The 21,723-nt window shown below is 39.2% G+C and overlaps 1 protein-coding gene across 3 annotated transcripts in view; it reads right to left on the bottom strand.

Annotated features, from left to right (window-relative positions):
• Nucleotides 1–10,438: 10,438 nt before the first annotated feature.
• The window catches only part of CARF (calcium responsive transcription factor), a 26,140-nt gene continuing 14,855 nt past the window's right edge, over nucleotides 10,439–21,723 (bottom strand). For all 3 annotated transcript variants that reach the window (XM_027880148.1, XM_027880149.1, XM_027880150.1), the window contains 8 exons: nucleotides 19,383–19,509; nucleotides 18,822–18,965; nucleotides 18,131–18,364; nucleotides 17,581–17,743; nucleotides 16,539–16,614; nucleotides 14,218–14,348; nucleotides 12,901–13,240; nucleotides 10,439–10,578 (listed from right to left, as the gene is read on the bottom strand). In XM_027880148.1, the coding sequence (XP_027735949.1) occupies nucleotides 10,463–10,578; nucleotides 12,901–13,240; nucleotides 14,218–14,348; nucleotides 16,539–16,614; nucleotides 17,581–17,743; nucleotides 18,131–18,364; nucleotides 18,822–18,965; nucleotides 19,383–19,509 (1,331 nt within the window). In that variant the 3' untranslated portion in view covers nucleotides 10,439–10,462. The remainder of the gene's footprint in view (nucleotides 10,579–12,900; nucleotides 13,241–14,217; nucleotides 14,349–16,538; nucleotides 16,615–17,580; nucleotides 17,744–18,130; nucleotides 18,365–18,821; nucleotides 18,966–19,382; nucleotides 19,510–21,723) is intronic.

Raw genomic sequence — 21,723 nt, 5'->3', positions numbered from 1 at the left:
TTGTCTTGATACCCTTGGTGTCCAGTGCCAGGTATTTTTCATAGGTGGAGTTAAGAACACACATATAAAACCTACCCTCTAAAGGAAGTTCCCTTCTCATTCAGGAAAATAATCTTTGAAAGGTACAAGAATAAAAATCTCAATCCCAAGATCTGAGTATTTCTTCTCCCAAAGTTAACAGCACTTTCACCAAGGATGCTGCTTCACTGCAAACTTTGCCCCATTCTGAAGCACAGACAGACATAATGCTGTGAAGGTGCCACATCCTTAAATCTGTAAGAACAGCACTACCAAAGTTACCATAAAGTAGAATCCATGATGCAGCATCCTCTCCTCAGAATGACTCTTCCATGCTCAGACCTGTAAAAATATGGCTGGTATTCTTTTCCAGCTGAAATGTAATGGATTGGACCTGTTCCTGAGTTAATTCTCCATCTGAGCTTTACTCTAGTGAAGAGGTGAACCAGCAGAACTTGAAAGGCCTAACCAGAATACATCCAGAAATGCAACTTCTCATTCAAACAAGGTACACTCCTTCCTACACACAGAACAAATCCTTAAAACCCTTAAAAATTGTCTTACTTAAAAAATTAAAAGTGACTTGCAGTGATCAAAGAGAAATCAGTAAGCATTTTACACTAAGTCCAATGTAAATTTCAGTATTTGATTCACTGAGGAAAAATAATTTATTGCCAATTAAAATAGATTAAATCAGTGAGAAACAAATGCAAATTAAAACAGCATCGTCCCTTCATGCTCACCTCTTCCCTCAGACTCAACTTCACACTTTCAACCCCCAACTTCTCTGCCTCCCTCTGTCCAAAGCAGCACGGGGGAGTTGCAGTCAGTCTGTAACAGCTCCTTTCTATCACTCCATCTCAACTTTTCTCTTGCTCCATCGTGGGTCCTCTCCACAGGCTGCAGTTGTTCCACATAAGCCTGTTTCCATGCAGGCTCTCCACAGGCTGGAGTCCTTCAGCGAAGCCTGCTCTGGCATGGCTCCTCTCCAGGGACTGCAGTTCCTTCAGAAAAATCTCCACCTGCTCTGGCATGTGATCCTCCATGGTCTGCAGGGCAACACCCCCTCCAGCACCTGAGGCAATTCCTCCCTCTCCTTCTTTGACCTTGGTGTTCAGAGGACTGTTTTTCTCACCTTCTTCCTCACTCCTCTCTGCCATGCAGCATTTTGCCCTTTCTTAAATACACTTCCACTGCCAGCAGCTTCTCCAATGTGCTCAGCTGTGCCCCGCGGTGGGTCCTTTGCAGAGCTGTCTGGAGCAGCTGGGTCCTGCACAGGGTCACCCACACCTGGGCATCTGCACCCAACAGAGAAGCACAAACTACAAGTTGGAGATTAAGAACTTCCTGACCCTCTCCTGGGCTCTCTTTCAAGCTGTGCTCAAAGAGTCATTTGTGGGGGCACAGTGGGCCAGACCCACAGACTGATCTGGATTCCAAACAACGTAAGGTGGAGAAGGACAGTTCTTTGTACTGATAACGTGCTGGTACACACAGTGCACGACACTGCTCTCCTCGGCACAGCTCTGCAGTTGTGCTGGCCTGCGTGGAGATGCAGAAGCAGAACCTGTGGCAGGTGCTTACTGTGAGAACTTCTGGAGTGAAGGGGGCAGCAGAGCTCACCCCAGTATCTCCCCCTCTTTCAGCAAGACATAATGGCATCTTACATTTTAGTCATGTCCAGCACAATCAACCTCCAGCACAGTAAGGCAGAGAGGAAATTTATCCCCAAATGTGGGAAACCGAGGATAGTGCAGTTTTTTAAAATGAGAAATTTGTTTCTATACCACTCTGGAGAGGAGAAAGAGGCAATAGGAGAAAGGCAGAAAAGTGAAAGATGAGAACATCTAAAACAATTCTCCCACTCCCAAAAAGCAGCAAGTACGAGTACAGTGATAGGACACAAAAACCCAAATATGAGCGGGTCAGTAAGAGGTAATTTTATGGCTTGTATTATGTACAAAGTTAGACATGCACCAGCACCTCACAGGAAAAACCTGAACACCCACCAAATTATTGCGAAGATATTGATTTAAAACTGGTGAAGCCCTATTTCCACAGATCAGCTCTTCTCAGGAGAAGTAAGAAGGTTAAGAAGGTTCCCACTTTCTCCATTGCCTTCCATGTACAAAACACCTTGGATGTGATAACTTTTAGCTTTGTCAGCAGTCATAGAGTTGCCAGACCAGCTTGCATTCAGAAGGTAACTAGTGCACTGAAGATAAAAGCAAACATACATGATTACCCTTCTAGTTTTTATTAGATGTGAACACAGAGAATAAATAATAACAAAATCAATGATTAAAAAGTTGTATATTATAAAAACATTTACCATCTACAGTGAGCCATTTCAGCCAGAAGAAAATACAATCTTCTGCTTTAACTTTGAGAGCTTTCTATCTCCTGCAAGCAGCTTGTTGCAAACTTGCCTTCCTCTTCTGTACTGTGCTCTGGTCTCTTGATAGTTATCTGGAGTACTCTCAGAGGTAAGTGATCCTGAGAAAACATCCAAAACATAGTGAACTAAGAGAGAAAAGTAGAAGCCAAGGAGGAAACATCTGCACACTTCAGAAAACTGAAAAGTATCATCTGTAATAAACATAAATTATTAATTTCCAATTCTCTCTCCCATTTAACTAAAGCTTTAAGAGAAACCGCTGTGAGAAAAAGTTAAATTTATGTACTTCAACAGCAACCTGACAAAGCAAAACTGAACTTATATCTAGGAGAGATTTTTAGGCCAAACTTGTGATTAATTTGCAAAAGCACTGTTAAACTCAAAGTTGGGCGTGGGGAGAAATTGAGATTAGTTTTCCTCCCACTGCTGACCAGTATTTCTCAAGATGTTTAAGGAAACATATTGTGTAAGGGCAGCGCTATATAAAGAGCAAGAATGCCTACTTTTACCATTATATTCTTCAGTTGCTTATTCCTCCTATCAGCTCCCATTCCTAAATTACAGCATGCTTGAGGGTGCCTGTCATAGGTACTCTCAGCTGTGTACACTGTCCATCAAGTTTTCATATACAGAGACCATTAGCTTCCCTTAAGCTGGAAAGCAGAATTCCATGAGCCATCCTTCAAAAGATTAATATGAGCAGCTTTGCATCAGGCAGAAAGACAAGACAAGTGCAGCTGGTCCTGGGAGCCAGAAGGTTTGTCTTCTGCTCAACAAGCATTGCAGAACACAGGGGTGTAGCCTCAGAATTTGTCCATAGCTCAGATTAAGATCAAATTCACAACTGAAGGCTCTCAGTTCACAAGATCTGACCATTTTTGACACCACCAGTTTCACTAAACCAATGCAAATTCCATGCACAAAGAAAATTTGCCACAGCTAGAACTGATGTGACATGGATGTTAATAAGCAAACCATAGTTTGCAGATATTGTTACTGACATGCTGCCAAGTGACCAGATACATTATGCAAATGAAAAAGTGCTCTCATGTGATGGGAGAGGTCATAAGTGTGAATTCTGGTGTCATGCCTGTTTCCCACTCCACCCCTTCAATTGTGCAAGTTTCACTCTGTAACTGCTGATCTTTTTTTTGTTGAAGACACTGAACACAGTGATTTACAGCACAGATGGAAGATCACCTACAGAGGAGGAAAAGTGCCAAACCTTTCAGGCTCTGAACATGGTGGTTTTGAGGTGCAGTTTGGAATGCTTCATGTTCTGGATAAAAAGAAAAAAAATTAAAAAGACTTAGGTTATTTTAGGTTATTTCAGGGCTAGAAGTATACAACATTATTCATTTAAAGTTAAAGCTTACTCTGTAGAAAACATGTATCTGAAAGGACTTTGGACAAAAGCTCTCTACTATTTCCTTATTAAACAAGCTTTCATTTACTTTAAGAAAATGTACAGACAATAAAAAGATCTGATGTGAGGTGCCACTGGCCTACAGTTTCACTATGACATGCAAAGATGGCAATGCATGGATGAGTATTCATTAGCATTTCAGTACATACTCATAAAAATATAGAGATCTGTCCAAATGCTGGGCATCTTGTCAAGCAGATCAGAGACACAGTAATACCAATACTTCAGAAAAGGAAGATTTAATTTTATTCTCTAATGAAATACCCTCTTCCTCCCACCAAAGAATGTGGGCTACATAGAAGTCACGTCATCAAACTTTAATCTCCTCTGTTCCATGCCTGCCGATCCTCTCATAAAATCCTACACGCTTTCTTCATGCTCTCCATGTCCCTTGCAGGCTTGCAGAACTACTTGAGTGGGTAAGAACAGCTATGTCAGCACACTGAGACAAATCATTGTTTCTGAAGGGTGCATTCGGGACTAGCACAGAGAATGTTAGTCTGGCATGAGGACACTGCGACTGAACTTCTCTCTCTCTTACTGATCTGCCAACACACAGTACTATGTGTACCTGGCCCTCTTACTGCCATTTGACTGCCACAGCTAATTACATTTTAAATAGTATCTAGAGACAAAGACTGCTCTACTAAGTGCAGAAGCAAATCTGTGATCCTTCCTGAAGCCAGCCACTATCAACATTTCAACAAAGGATAGAGCTAAAATTTTAACAGTATTTTAGTGGTAGTTTATGCTGTATTGACACTGTCCTGCTAGAGCAACCCAAGTACATCAGAAAAATATCCAAATGGCAGATCCAATAGCTCTCAAGTTCCTAGTGAGGATCCAGAAATCCACTCTTATGAAAGCACTATACAACCAATAGATTTTCATCCTCTGATGAGCCTTATCAATCCCTATTAGAAAAAAGATCAGGAAGAGAGAGAAATTTAATTTGCTTAGAACAGCATGGTCTTATTTAAACAGGCAGAATGTCATTAAGAGAAGCCAGTACCTGCCAAATGACCAACTGAGCTGCGCTGCAGAGAGCTAAGAATGGTTGTAATAAAAACATGAATTCCAATTATCCACATTAAAAGATCTGATTACATGTGCCCTAAAATATCTGCAACATTGAACCACAGCTAGGTGTAATTAAAGCTGTATTAAAGAACTACATGCAAACAATTATGGTTCTGTCTGCAATTTATTTTTCTAAAGATACATACAATCCTGTATGCATATATAATTCAAAACTATTAAGTATCCAAAGGCAACTTCCATAAAGAGGCTATCACATCCACGCTTTTTGCAAAGTTCTTCTATCTAACAGAGACTAACAGAATACTGATGAGAATAACTCTACAGCTCCTATTCTTCAGTCCAGGGAAGATTCCTTAGGACAAGGACACTCAGTATTTGTCCTCAGAAGGCTTTCCAGCTTTTAAACCCCCTTCTGTACAGGATGGGGTCCTAGATGACAAACACACACTAATAGTTTGTATGATACAGCTGTACTATTTATGATCACTCCTTTGAAGACTCTCCAGAAAACACATCAAATCCCTCCAGAAAATAAACACATCATTTGTCATGTGCATTAGAAATGGAATGAGATATTAGATGTAAGAGCTTACATTGGAAAAAACCCAAATGCACGCACATACACTGCTGTCATGTGACAAGATTTTTGCTTTCCCCTCCTTCTCCCCCCAAATCATACCTTAGTTGCTGCTCTTGGATAGACCAGCTGGATAGCTTCTGACCTAAAAAATCAACACAGCCTGTTTTACATAATGCTTGTTTCGTTCATTAATGAGGTGCACTGCTGATGGGAGAAGATAATTGTTACTGATGGCATAGGCTCTGAAGTCTAATCCTAAGAAAGCTTTGTTCAGAAGGGCAGGGCAGATCAAAGGCAATTTTCTCATCAGAGACCCATGAAGAGCAGTAACTTTTCACAGCACCATCCTCAGCTATATCACACTTTCTATTCCCTAATGGAGCAGATTCTTCCTGCCTAGACATCTGAGAACATATCTGACAGAATAGGCTTAAGGGAAAAAATGGTAAGATTGCCAACAGACAGACAAGTTAACAGGCAGCCACTATCCACAGCCAGAATCAGGAATTCAAGTGGTATGAAAGAGGCCAGCCCTAACAGCTGGCAGAAACCATCCTTTCCTCCTTGTTTTATCAAATCTTCTCAGTTGCTATGAATGTAATGATGTCTTGTGAAATGTGGCTCCCTGATATTTATCCAGGTAATGATGATGACCCCCAGAGCAAGCAAGGAAAAAAATTAATGGAATTAAAAGGAACATATGGATGTCGGATTCTGGGGAAACAGGAAGAAAAACTGACAGGGGCAAATCTCACCACTTTTCACCTGTGCAGTGAACTCAGCAGCTGCTTCAACAGGCCAGCAGTAAAACATTGAGATTGGAGGGCCCCAGGGCATGGGATTTCTGTGGAAGCCTTAATAAGTGTGAAGAAAGACATTTGGGTATATCCTGAGCATGCTTGAGGTAGATAGAGCTGCAGTCAGATGGATGAGGAGAGCAGTAAGTTAATTCAGTTGGGAAGAAAAGGTTTATTTTCCTTGGTATCATGTAAAGAAAAAGAGTCTATGGTCCTGGGTTAAAGCTCCAAGAGGAGTTTCTTCTTCATATTAGAAGCTAAGAATGGGCATCTCAGACTAGGGGAAGTCATTTATCTGCCTCCGGTACTCACCAAAAGTCAAGCAGCTTTGTTGATTTTGAGGGCAGGACAGGCTTCCCTTTCCTTCCATACCTTTAAATTCCTACCATGAACTCAGACTATGCAGTACTGGCATAGATAGGACTGTGGATAGGCTCAGGAGCTGCACTGAACCTTTGTGATGGGTTCTCAACCCCAGAGCCCACACCCACCAGGGGGGCCCTCCCCATAGGACCCTTGCTTTTCACAAACCTTCAGGAACTTCTTCCACCTGGTCTCCCTGCAGCTGTCCTACCTGTGTTCCATCATACCCAAAACTCACTGCCCTGAAGTAGCTCTTGCATTTCTCCCCATGAGCCCCCATAGCAACAACGTCGACTATACTTTAAAAGAAAAAGTAGTTTACATTTGAATAGGAATATTATACATTAAGTTACTATATAAAAATATATATATACACACACATACATATACACACATCTGTGTCTCTAAATTTTGTACAAACTGCAACAATCTTTATACCACAAAGAGGACTCATTAACACTACTGGCTCTATCCAAGAGTCTGCCAGCCTTGAATGAGAGCTCTGCTTGTGTGCTTTATTACGTCTTCTCTACGTTTTACCAGAAGTTATTTTTGCTTGCACATGCAGAAGCACAGCCCTTCTTGTAAAGCAACCAATCACTCTTATGGGCAACAAACAATGAGGATAAACAAGAATAATTTGTTCATTTACAGTGCTGTTGAAGCTCAGGATCTCTAGGTTTGCAAAACAAATGTTTGAACGTAACAACAAGAAAACAAAGTAAACGTCAGAAAAGCATCTACAATTCCAACACAAAGTAATAACCAACTGCTTTGCACGAAGCTACACGGCTTTCTCTGAAAAACCAGCCTTGCCTACTCTATTCAAACAAATTCAACTGCACTGAAAGTGGTAATGTTTACTTCTGATCTTTTTCATATGCATAACAATCTTCTCTGTAAAATTTAGGTGGACATCAGTGAAAAAAGGTATCGAGTACAGAGACTGGATATGGGTAATGAGTTTATGTTCTTCCATTAGCAACACACACAAAACAAATGTAAACATACTCTTTGAAAAAGAATGGTTAAGTTAAATTAAAAAGTAACATAGTAATAAACTGAAATATGTATTTGAAAGACAAGGAATTGAAATTCTGTGAAAATGAAGAAAACTGGAAACAAAAATGTGAATATTGGCTGAAGAAGCACTTCAAATAAATTTTTTGATGAACAGAATTACAAGTCTAATCCCCAGCTTTTAAAACCAACTAATGCTTTACTTGCTTCTTTAAATTTCTTCCAACTTTTTGTTCTATTGTTTTCAGGGTACCATGCAAATCAGGGTAGAATTAATTTCACAGCCTGAAATTCAAGATGGACTAAAAGGGTATTTCCTCCAGCTGTGAGCACTAAGCCAAAAATAGAAGTACTGTCAGAAATACTGTTCAGCACAGGATGAGACTGTAGCTTATGGTGGAAAGAACAGTGACTGTTAAAGAACAGAACTATTAATGAGGGAACTAAGCAAGAACTGATGAAAATGTAACTTCTCTTTCCTTAAGCTTTTACTCCAACCATGAACGTATTGTTTCCTTCGAAGAGAACTAAAACTGAAATAACATCTTGCTGGTAATCTTTGGGTGTACTTTATTCTTTTGAGAATAGGCATTCTCAAAAATGAGGTAAAATTCTCAAAAAAAAGGAGCAATATAACATAGGAGAAAGACAGCATAGTCTGGAATGCAGTAGTTTAAACTCTAAGAAAAACCAAAGGTGATGGAATCATTGCATACAGCAGCACGGAAGGAGGCTCCTGCTCTGGAATGCAGTTACTGAGTTGAAAGGAGAAGGTCACTGAGCGCTCCAGAACTAGGACTGCAGCAGAGGGCACCCATTTTGGACAAGTTTTCACAATTAACTACAACAAACAAACCAACCGAACCCAACCAAACAAAAAGTCCAAAAATAAACCCAGGTGCACTTTGTGGAATCGTCACTAGCCAGAAACGACTAAGACATACCACAAAACAATTCAGTGTAGAAACTAAATATGAGAAGCTTCAAAAACCATGATTTTTTTTTATGCACTTGCATGACAAAATACTGCCTCTTATTTAATAACAACATGATCCTGTAGGGAAGTTCTGATGGGAGCTAACCCATAAACATTAGCTTTAAGCAAATAGCATTCACAATGCTAGTTAACTTCACAGAAGTTAAGGTATGTTAAGACTAAGATATAGCAGCTACCTAACAAATGCTGCACATAAAGCATTTGGAAAATGAAAGAAATAATTTTAAATGGCCACTATTTAGATGATGTTTGTGAATGCTTGAATTTAAGTTAACAAATGTAACTATTTAAAAATGGTTCACATAATATTTGCAACACTTTCTACTCTACATAAACAAACTAATCATTTTCCTGGTTTTTTTTTTTTGGTTTGTTTGTTCTCAAATCTAAGAAAGAGAAAAGTCCTCAGACTGCATTCTTCCACAGCATACAGAAAAAAAGCCCCTAATTTTAGGATCAAGCTCTCAACCACTTAGTAGGAACTAACAACAGAACTGCTCCTATTGCTGAATACAAAGTACTCTGAATATTGCTGTAGGAATTCATTATCTGAAGCAAACAATGTAATTGTTTACCTTGATATCTATGTTGGCATCAGTTTCATTTCATTTAGGGCTTTAAATTGACATTTGTGATTAAAAAAACATGAAGAAACATGTCTGTCACATATTACAAAGCTCAGAGCTTGTCACTTATTATGGCTTTGACTTAAACATTGCTAGAAGATAATTTTTTATCACATTCAATTTCTAAAGATTCCTGCTTATTATTTTAATCACCTGGATCATTTTAGTCTTAGAAGATGCCACTGTTCAAAAAGATGAGTTTGTTTTCTGAATGTTATAGTGACAGCAAACTTGGACATATTGCTTGGATTTATATTACTTGCTTTGTTTTGTTGGGCTTGTTAGGAACGCCTACATCACAAGCCTTACATCACAAACAGGAGCAGCTTAAATGACATTTATCTGAGCTGATAGCTTTAAGAACATAAAGCAAGAGATAGATAAGCTGAAATGGCAGCATCCATCATTTTCCATGAGACAAGACTCCTGCATTTAGTTGTTACGACCAACTGCTAATACAGTACCACTGCAAAGGAAGCTGCATGCAGCAACGAACCTCATCATAAAGCCAGAACTTAAGTTCAAAGATGTCAAAGTTGAAAACATTCACCATTACAATTCACACCATTTTCTTCATCACACAAACTGACATTCACCTGGCAACCTCACCTTTCTCCTCTCTTCGATCTTCACACCATTAACATTATGATCAGGTCAAAGTTGCATTCTCTTAAGCATCCATGTTCTTTATCACTTTTATGTTCAGCATCCTGGACCTTCATTTTGTCACAAAATCATTGCTGTACCGATCAACTTTGCCACTGGATTCTGTGATCTTGGAGCCAACAGATTCTGTGGTCTCTGTAGCGCAAAAAAGTCGAGGGTCTCGAGGAGAAAAAGCAAACCCAGCATCATGATCCGTATTCTAAAGCAAAGGAATTAAACTGTGCAAGACCTTCAGAAACATTAACCAAAGTGGGCTATTTGGATAGCACCCAAATTACTCAAAGCTTGAGAGAGAAGAGAGAGGTGGTGTTCCCCAGGGCAACTGAGTGACCTGGAATTGGCAGTGAGCCACATCAGTCAAATCAAAACAGCCTTCTGTCACAACTACTCTAAAGTATGCTTAGTCTGAATGTCACAATACAACTGAAAAAGAATGGCAGGACCTTGAGAGCACCTGCCTTTCCTTCCAAGACATTTAGAGTTCTCCAACTTGAAAAATCCTTCCAGGCTTCACAGGTGAAGGTGAGGAACTATGGTGAGGAACTATGACAGTCTCTGATTTTATCTGGCTCCACAGATGATGCTTTTTCTCTTGGCTCTTGTTTAACTTGGTTCACACAGGTAATACCCTCTGTATTTTCTTCAGCTTAAAAACAAAACAAAAATCAAACACTGAAGTTCAAACTCCACTGACCATGCTTCAGCCCCAATACCTGTATGCATTTAAAAGAAAAACATTTCAGGAACTCAAGCTAATAGGTAAGGCATATATGAGGTTAACTGCTGTTTAGCCTGACAGCCAGTTACATCACCTACTGTGCTCTAAGACATTGCAAGTTGACAATAATTTACTACAGTAAGGGCCCCCTTGAGTAACAATAGTTAAAAGATTTTATTAAAAAAAATGTTTGGAGATAAAAAAATCACTTTCACACAAAATGTCTTTTCTCTTTCCCACGAAAAAAATAAAGCTACCATCTTAATTTTTGTGTTTTGTTGTGAGGTTCTTTTCCACAGAGAAATGGAGGTGCTATTGCTGAACAAATTAACTCTAAAGCACATTGATTTGGAGAATGATTTACACTTCAGGCACAACTGGCCATTTCGCAATGGCTGCACACCCATTTTCAGCAGGAAATAAGCTCCCTCTTAAGCTAGCACTTAGAAATGAGAAAATGCAGAACACAGAGGATAATTTTAACCAAGTCCATGTGTGTGTAAGTGTATGCACACATGGAGGAGAGAAAAAACCCCCTGAAATACAAATTGACTGAACTGCTAAGTTCAAGTATATGGTGTTTCCTCCAAGTAAGCTCTGTAGCATTATTCTCCCTTCAGACTAGACTCGTTTTTGACCTGCTCTCCAAAGAATTTGTCTCCGGGGGAAAAAAAAAACCAAACAAAAAACCCAAACAAATTTCATAGGCAGTTCTTCAACTAACTTAGGAATAGCACCAATATTCTTGCAACTTCCAGATTCAAGCTGCTGAGGACAGTCTGAGACCTTCAGCAGAGAAAAAAGGAAAGCCCAAAAGAACAGTGAGTTTAGTCCTTGCAGTCATATAATTTTATATTTGACTACATTTCTTTATGAGTAAAATAGCGTTTCTTTTAAAAATTAACTTACAACATTTGTCACATACAAAATTTTTTCACATGCATCAACATCTGGCCTGAACAAATGGGTTAAATATTTGATAACCTCTCTGAAATTCTTTTACCCTGGAAAAAGAAAAATTCTCAGGAGAGAAGTCAAATTCAATTATAAAACGGAAAAGAACCAGCTACACAAACCTTTGATTACAATGGGCAGAAAATCCCTCAAATTTAACTTTGACAATACTGCCACAGCAAAAAAAGCCATTATCACTTTAACAGATATGAATTTCGGTATATTTCCTAATGTACCCTTAATTTATATTACATTCTGTAATATTCTGAAATGAAAACATAAGAATACATGAAGAAATAAAAAGGAAATAAAGTTTTGCTGACCTGCAAAAGCCATCAGTACATATGGAGATAATTATCCATTAAGAAGGTGTAGCTATGATCTAGCACATCTTTAACTAAATGTTCCTGCAGAACTACTCAAGTCATTGTTTTAAAAGTCAGAGATGACAAGAAAAGACGATATAGAAATACTAAAGCATTGCACAGCTAGTGTTTCAGACTCTCTGGGTAGGCAAAAGACCACGTTGTGCTGATCTATGTACGGTTCACTTCTAATAGGTTTTCTTCACCCAAAATTAAAAGTCAATCCATGAGGATGCAAGCTCCCATTCTCAATCAGGTTCCATGGCTGAGAATTCAAAGGCTGTTGACATTTGTTAGCAATGGTTTTAAGGAGCCTTCAATTTGATAGAAAGTTATTTACAGTGTTTACTGTTTATTTTTTAAAAGCTGTTTTCAAAGAGTACTTTGAAATGCCAAGAAATTACATACAACTGCATTTGACCATTTCTAAAGTATATTGACGACTACAGAATTTTAGTAAAACATTATTAAAAATTTTCAGAAATCTGCTGGGATGATGTAAACAAAGAAGTCATCAAAATCCCCATATTTCTTTCCAAAGAGTTCTAACTAGGTTCAGCATTGATTATTTCCTATTTTTATTTTTTCCCCAAAAAAATAATTTGAAGATCATAATTATAGCTAAATATTAGGATTTTTGGCAAAAATTTGTGTTTAACAAATAAGTTGGTATTTGGTCAAAGAAACTGACAAGTGTCTTTTTACAGCAAAAGACAAGTTTGGGGCTTTTTTTGGTGGTTTTTGGGGCTCCTTTTTTGTGTTTTTTGTTTGTTTGTTTCTTTTTAATACAGTAAAACTAATTAGAACCAAATGAAAGAAGTCTCTGCTGGAGTTCCCCGTTATCAACACATTTTTCTCCTTTCAAGCCACACAGAACAAAATCCACTTTATTTTCTATATAAACATTTTACTGAGAAAACTTGCAACTTACTAAGTGCTGGATGGTTGTCCACAATCTGAACTGGAACAGTCTGTACATCTCCCAAGAGAATGTGATGGACCCCTTCCAGGCTTCTGGAGTCATCTACGCCTCCAGCTGGTACCAACTGGCCCGTGGTGGCCAGACTTCGATCAGAGGCAGCAGCACCGAGCTGTGTTAGGCCAGCACCTGCCTGCAGGCTGTGTCCCTGACTAAGTGTTAGAGAATGGCTGCTTATTGCACTCCCTAGGGAATCCAGGAGACTCGCAGGGCTGGGAGGGGAACGGTTATTTACAGCTATCAGGGCTGTTGATCCGTTTGCGGAGGTAAATGCTGACTGCAGCTGTAATCCCTGTGAAAGAGAAGGCAGAAGCACTAACATATATTTGTATTTATAGCAGAAGGAGTTTGCATTTAACAGCACATATTTTGCAGTGCTGGAAGTGGATAGCTTCCAACTTCCTATATACAATCTCCTTTGAACAGTCAATCCCAGCAACCCTAGGCTCAAGATGTATTTGAAAACAATTAGGACAATGGTATCTAACAGCATCTAGAAGACTGCTTATGACCACAAAGCTCTAATTTTCTGTTGATACTCAGTTTCAAACCATTCCCCAATACTGCCCATTCCAACAAGAAGTGGATAATCTATGCTAAACATACTGCTTTAAAAAAAAGAACAGTGTGAGGAGGAGGAGCCAGGCTGTCTTCTGAAAGAGAGGGAAACACCAACTAAAACAGCATCTTAGTGCAGACTATTTCCAGGGAAAATACTGCAGCTCATTGGGGCTCAGGAAGTATGAAAGCAGCTTTTCAAAGTAGTTAGGGAGGAAAGGTAAGAGAGCCAATTTTGGAGGGAAATGAGCTTTAGAAGAAGTTCTTTTAGCATGACATTCTTATGTCATGCTTTACCCTTTCAACCTGGAAATTTACAGATCTGAGCTAGGAGCAGTTTTAGGACTTCAACATATTTTTTAAGAGGCTGGAGGAGGATTTAAAAGGAGTAAATGAGGCTGACCTATCTTCCCTCTGTTTTGCAGCATTTTCATTACGGAATGACTGGACCATATGGAAAATGAACAGGCACTTGGTTTGAAGCAGAAACCCACTACCTTCATGTTCTTGCTTCTGCCTTCACAAGAGACCCCAACTTCAAAGTGTCAGAAGCTGGTGGTGGGATCCCCCCCACACAGCTACGTGTGACATGCACGAGCTGACAGCCCCGGGTTACCTGGACAGTGTTTGGGAATAGCTGAGAGGGAATTGCTGCTCTCAGCTTGCCCTTAGCACTTCCAGCACAGCGTCCTGTAAACAACTTGACTGTACCTGAAGTTGTGCAAAGATCTTGGGCTGAAGTGAAGAGAGTGAAGACAACAGCTGGGCTGTTTCTGGTAGCAAGGACTCCCCACTCTGGTTGGATTCTGCTTTGGTGACAAGTGACTCCCCTCCTGAGCTCCCTACATTGCCAGGAGGAAGCAGACAGTTAGGCCAAATTTCTTCTTCCCGTTTAATAAAAGCCTCCCTTGCAAACCAAACAAACCCCTTCAATCTCAGTATAGATACACAGAAGACATATATATACATAAATGCTGTTTTCTTTGCAGAACTTGGATGATAAAGGAAAATGATTGTGTATGAAGAAAAAACCAATACTGTAGGAAGATTGTATGGATCTATACAGAGCAAAAACCAGAAGCACCAATAAATCTGTTCTTGAGAGCAAAGCAATTGCACCCTACACTGTGCTTTGAATTTGTAGTTATAGAACAAAGGCTGAAGCATTTCTAGCAAAGCAGCAAACAAATAATTTGACAACATCTACACCTCAGTAAGGGCTCAGTAACAGATAGGTATCAAAAAAAAAAAGGTTGTCTTAAAAAAAAAAAAAATTACACAGGAAATTTTCTGTCTGACTACTCCCCTCCAATCTTGTTGTAATTAGAATAACTTCTATGCAATATCATCAGAAGCCCATTTATCTGGAGGCCTTTCAGCCTACAGATTACATCATATCCTCAAAATTCTTATTCAGTGCAAGAATGATGGACTTCATTTCCTGAAGGCTTGTAAAAACTGAGATTCACTTGTAGCAATTTCTGCAAGAAAACTTCTCATGGGATCATTTCATTTCCTGTTTGAGCCACCCAGAACATTTTGGTTAAGATTTATGCAGACACAGGTAGACATTGCTCAGCCTTTTTATTTAGCAGTTTCACTGTTAGAACAGTAAAAGAAGAGCTTACCCTGTGAATGCAGACTAGTCTGGTGAATGGCAAAACTTGAGAATGGTCATTTGCAAAATGCTTTCTTATCAGAAAATCATAGAAAAAGTTTCAGCAATCTGAGGGGAGATATATTTTTCAACACATATACTGATCTGCAAACTCTTAAGTCCTTATTGTAACTCCACAAGATACTCTCTATAAATCTCCTTGAACTACTTCAAATATTTAGGCTCTTTTTAATATCCACATGCATATGTGAATGTTCACATTCAGGAAGAGATAGTAGTTCTTTCCTTAGATTGTGTTCTACAGCAACATGCCCAGGAATAAAGCTAATAGTTCAATTCCTGATACACCCACTCCAGAGAAAGTTGTATTCCATGGAGACGTGGAGTTCTGCACAAGAAGTTCTGTTACTGTTTGATTTCTTAAATGTAAAGTTGTCCCCATCTGGCACAAGTTGAAATGAAAAAAAAAACCTATACAAAGAGTCGTCATAAAAGTCAATGTTGTTTTCCCACGCTACCACTTCACAAACATTATTAAGAGCTCATTTTTAGAAAGTCAGGCTTCTTTTTTCCCTCAGACTTGTAATACAATTATAAACATGTGTTTGAAATATGTACAAACACATACTCACACATATAGGGGGAGACAAGACATGCTGCAATTAAAGTAATTGCTTTTATTCACTGAGTTGGTGCACATGTGCATAAAACCAAACAAATTCAATTCTCTGGCTTCCTGTAAAATTCAGTATGTCACTGGATGGATGTTCACACATTTGATAGGCTAATTTGTCTTAGAGGATTATCTGTATAAAACAAATAAACCAAGAACTCATCTCCTCCTGAACCTTCTCCAGCACTCAGCTCATACCAGAAGTCATTCTGTCACAGCTGTTGAGGGCACAACTATTCTGTGTCTCTCCATAAAAGCACAGTGGTGGCAATATTAACACAGGCATACAAGCTTAACTGCAGTATGGCTGCTCACATTGCAGATTTCTTTTCACCTAAAAAACAACACTTTCTTAAAAAAGACGACTCAGCTTGAACTCACTGTTCAAGCTGAGTCTAATTTAATTCTCTCTAGACAGGTGTTATTGGCACCTTCATCCAAGATAAAATGTTCTTTCCACACAACCATCCCATTAAAATTTTTAGGTGCTTGAGGCTGCTAAATAAAAGCCAAATTTATTATTTTAATACTTCTGCCAACAACATCATGACTACATATTTTTCCACATATGCAGTCAAATTGTTAAAAAAAGCAAATGAAAACAGTTACAGCAAAATAATCCTTCTTAAGTTCAGCTGAGTGACAGAACACGGCAGCAACTTCTCTGGAATAAAACTGAACTTGTGTGACATAGCTAATAAAACACATTTGAAGACAGCTAGGTTATCCATCCAGTCCTACCATCTGAAGGTGGTGAGGCAAATGTAACAGTCACTGTTTCTGTGAGGACATTCCCACTGTCTGTGGTCCATTGCAGCTGAAAGGAAAAAGATCTCAGTTCTCAGAAAGGGTACAAGCTTGTCTACTGCAGGAACACAGACTCAATACAGCACCTGTAGGAAAACAATGTCTAAAACTACACTTCCTTATTTTCTTATAACTTTGCATTTTGGGAGCTCTTGATTTAAAAAAAAAATATTGTAAATGTTGCACTATATCAGTAAGGCTGAAGTCTGCTCATGACAGTTTAAAGATTTTAAAATAAAAAACACCAAAACCATTTGGCTAACTAACAAGAACACTCACTCACCTGGGCCACAACAGTATAGGGAGAAGGGAAAGGCTGATGACACAGCATGATTTAACAGCAGAGTTTGCCAAAGCTGATTTTAAATCAGCAGTTTCTTAGCAGTCACTCTCATAACTGGGAAAAATAGGATCACTGTGTATCCTTTATCAGTCAGTATGTGGAAGAAAATTAAGAAACACCATTTAAGAGTTACTGAGCATTCAGAAATATTGACTTGAAGCTTACTTCACTTGCTATAAAGTGCATTTACTAATATTTACACACTCAAAATGTCATGCAAGCCCTAACTTAGACTGCACCTCAGACACACTTCACCCCCAGAATACGGAAGAGCAGTAGTAACTTCTTCAAAACAAATGAGGGCAGAGCTATGAATAAGATTTTCTGCCACATGCCAATTTTTCCACACCACACGGCTTCCAGTTCATGGGCATTATGAAGTGCTAGTATTGTATAGCTTGTCAATCAAATAACAGCAATCTAATGCTGATGAGATAAATACTGAAGAAGGTCAGAAGGTTTTATTCACATTTAATCCAATCATGCTCAGCTAGAGATTCCAGTGAAAATATTGCTGCTGGAAATATAAAGTCATAGAGAATTTTTAAAGAAATACAGCAAAATGGTACACATTAAAAACAAGACTTCCAGTATAACTCCAAAAATCAAAAAGATACACAAAGGCTAACATACCGTTGCTGGGATACTTTCTGAATTATACACCATCTCTCCGTTCCTTAGAGACTTCTGTACTTCATGAATGTGGTTCTTGATGTCATTCACAGTGGGGAAGAAGGACAGGTTATGTCTTTCTGGCACTTCATCAGGCGTGAATAACTCTCTTTCCACATACTTTCTGTCAAACGTTAAAGGACATTCAAATATGCATATTTCAATACATGGTGCTATTTTCCTCTGTTAGAGACACCACTAACTTCTCCCTCCCCTTGTTGCAATGACAAGACAAAAGCAAGCTAGATGATCTTCTGCCAGTTCCCTGTGCATCTGCTACAGAATTTGGAATTGAAAATCCCCATTTATTTAAGTATATTTAAAGAGTACAGCAGCTCTTGGAGGGTACCAACAACAACATGGAATGAAAAGACAAAAGCTGGGAAAAACAGTCTCATGACATCTGGGAAATACACTGCATCAGCACTACCATTTAGTTGCAAACCAAATTAATCAAATGCAAGAGTAGATACAGCACTACAGACTGAGAGCATTCCAGACAGTTCTGTACCTTAGTTGCTTCCTCACTGCATAGACCTGCTCTATTCCCTGAGACACCAGTTCTCGGATCTTGTCTGCCACTTGAGGATGAAGTCGAGAGGGCAGAGTACAGTTCTCATCTCTAACAACTTCCTCCTCCTCCTCAGGAGAAGACACAGGAAAGTGGGAGGGTGAGGGAGGGAGGCAGGACATTTCCATTTCATGGTATTGGTGGGCTTGCTGAGTGGGTAACTGTACATACCACCTAGCAAGAAGGAAAGAGTTTATACACACAATTCTCAAGCAAAGGCAAAAAATTTGGTGTCTTAGGGAAACAGTCTGACAAACACAAACAACCCAGTTAGAGTGACCTAAGTTTTTATGCCCCTGAGCTTTCAGAACTCAGGGCTCTAATGTCTTTCACAACTCAAGGCCCTCTCACACCTTTTAACGTAGAATAAACTAGCTCAAACCCTCCAATAATACAACTATTTCTATCTGCATGAAAACATCTGCTGAAGTTCCATCACTTGGTACTTAACACATTTACCAAATTACTGCTTCAGAGCCACAGGAGTCTTACTGACATTGCGGGATTTTTTTACTATTGATATTAATCAAAAGCCTTATTAAGTGACGAAGTAAAAAATAAAGCAAACCAAGCAAAACATTGTTCTTTTTTGCTTAGTTTGTGAAAATAAAGAAAAAAGTGGAAGTTTCACCTGAGGATACCGCCAGCATCTATCAAGTTCTTCTTCAGAATGTTGAATGCTTTCTCCTGCTCCATTCTTATGATTTTCTTGTCAATTTTAGGGTCAGTAGGAACCCTGTATTCTGGAAACTTTTGAACCTTTTTAATATAGATCCTTCCAAGGGGAAAGGCAGGGAATAAAAAAAAATTTTCCATCAATATCCTTTGTGCTTGGGAGGAGAAAGGCAAAACCTCACCTACTTCATATCAGACACTACTATACAAAAAGTTCGATCTCACAATAACTCACTAATGCTCAGGTAGATAATGATTCTCATTTCTATTTCATTACAGTGATGTGCTGCTACTTTGCATCCAGGCAATCTATCAAATCTCAGCCTTACTCAGTCAAACAGGACAGCACTTCCTCATTACCTCTAAATGTGCATCAACCTCAAGTTCCCAAGGAGATGAAGGTAAGAGCTCCAGTAGTATCAGCTACCACCCCAGAACAGTGCTCTGCCCCAGCTCACAGAAGGAACACTTTCTTAGGATGCTGAGTCACTCTTACAGCTTTATAGAAAATTCTTACCTTGCTGGACAAGTAGCTTTGTACTTGTCCAGATGGCCAGAGGTGCTTTCCTGTTCACCAGCTTTTTTGGGCTGGAAACCTTTCCTCCTTGGCCCATACTGACACTCCATTACAATGGCTCTGCTTCCTGGAAACAGAAGACAATACACTCTATATTTATTCAAGCAATGACTGAATTTTTTACAGCTAAACAGTAACTACAGAAGAGATGAGAGTTATGAAACAGAACATTTCTGTTTGCCATCGGACTGTTCAGAAGACAGAATGCTTAGGTGTAGCAAGCAAATACAGTGCAAATGCTTCTCTCACAGCATGCAAGAACACAGAGCATTTACTACGCATTTCTCAAACCTGTTACACCTCACAGCACTCCTGCAACATATGTGAAGGCAAAATATGAGATTCTGCCCCGGTGAACACCAACACTTTTTAAGACAAGAGAATTACCAAAGGAGCACAATGCTGGTAATGAACAGAAGCAGAATCCCCAAAATAGCAGAGAAAATGCACAGCTGAAATCAAAGGTGTGCTGGTTTGGGCTGGGATTTAGTTTTCTTCACAGTGGCCAGTGTAAGGCTGTGTTTTGGATTTGTGCTGAAAACAGTGCTGATAGCACAGGGATGTTTAGTTACTACTGAGCAGGGCTTACACTGAGTCAAGGTCTTGCCTCTCACCCCACCCCACAGGCAAGGAGGCTGAGGGCCACAAGAAACTGGGAGGGAACACAGCCAGGACAGCTGTCCCAAACTGATCAAAGTCATGGAATATGGTATGGAATATACCATATGGCCTCATGTTCAGAACACAGGGCTAGGGAAGAAGGAGGAAGAGGGGGATGTTCAAAGTTATGGTGTTTGTCTTCCCAAGTAGCATTACAGGTGATGGAGCCCTGCTTTCCCAGGGATGGTTGGACACATGCCTGATGATGGGAAGCTGTGAGTGAATTCCTTACTTTGCTTTACTTGCGTGCACAGCTTTTCCTTAACCTTTTAAACTGCCTTTATCTCACTTCTACCCCTCCGATCCTCTCCCCCATCCCACTGGGAGGAAAGAGTGAGCAGCTCTCTGGTAGTTTCCAGTTGGGGATAAACCACAACAACAGGTCAGCAGCCATTTCCAGCCCCCTGGCTTAAATCAACACTTCAGACCGGTCTGTCCCAAAAATTCTTAACTGCAAGTCAGAGCTATCTTAACTGCCAAATAACAGAGTTTCAGTGTGGCATACCCACACAAAACCAGACGGGCTTAAACGAACACTGCTTTGCTCTGAACTTGAAGTGACTTCTTCCAATCAGACCTCTAACAAAAGGAGTAACAAGCAAAGCATTAAAGTGGTCAAGAAGGGAACGTTTTCCAAATTTCTTCCACATCATGTTTAGTTATCTTTTATTTATCAGGCAAGCAGCTGCCTATACCAGAAGTGACATAACCAAAACTTTTTTAAGTATAACAACGGGAACATAATCTGCATCCATAAGATAGCAAATGATTTATTGTCTCAGGGCAATTAATGACATTAAAAAATAATAAAAAAAGGGATAATTATATATAACAAACATATCTTGTCTCATTTTCCAAAAAAAAATTAACAAATTTTAACATACAAACTTAAAATGTAAATTTCTGGATCGAAAAGACTTCTTTAAACTAGCCTTTGCTAAAATGAATCTCAAAACCAGTTTGAAAGGGACTTTGTTTTACAAAAGCTTCAACTACCCAAAATTCACTAAAAACAACAATCAAGATTTTGATGATTAGTGCATGTTTTATACCATGGGGAGCTACTCAGCTTCTCTGTATTTCCCCACAGCTGCAGAAGCCTAGCAAGAAAGCTATTACAGATGAGATCCACTTTTGCAGAAAGGATAAATTCCTCAAGAACAACTCTTTGTCCTGCACAGTTTAGAATTCAGTTATCTGGGATGTGAACTGCAGTTCAGTAAATCACATTTACAGCCTCTACTCTACAGGTGAAAAGGATTTTAATGAATGTTTCTCATTGATGAGTTATAAACCAAACCTAAATGTACTGGAAAGACAACACATTAGAAATATAAATGTCTGTTCAGGGATCTGAGCAAAGCAAAAAATATTACAATTTAATAATGTGAGTTTCCATGACCCTACATCTTTAAAAAAAAACCTGTGGTTTTTTTTTTTTACTGTAAACATTTTACTGTGGGGCAACTCATTTATCAGGCAGATCTTAGAGGAAACTAAAGATTTCTCATATACACATTGGGGAAAAAAAGTGTAAGTTGCTTTGACTTTGTTTTCTTTTACCTCACAGTTTATGGCTGAAGCTTTAAAACTGGTGCTAATAACTTCACTTTTTCAGTAA

Source organism: Empidonax traillii, unplaced genomic scaffold, assembly GCF_003031625.1.
Source record: "Empidonax traillii isolate 1590-97213 ecotype Southwest subspecies unplaced genomic scaffold, ASM303162v1 scaffold65:size4453928, whole genome shotgun sequence".
Classification (NCBI taxonomy): Eukaryota; Metazoa; Chordata; class Aves; order Passeriformes; family Tyrannidae; genus Empidonax; species Empidonax traillii.
The sequence above is the reverse complement of the archived record's forward strand: the minus strand, read 5'-3'. Positions and strand labels throughout refer to the sequence as shown.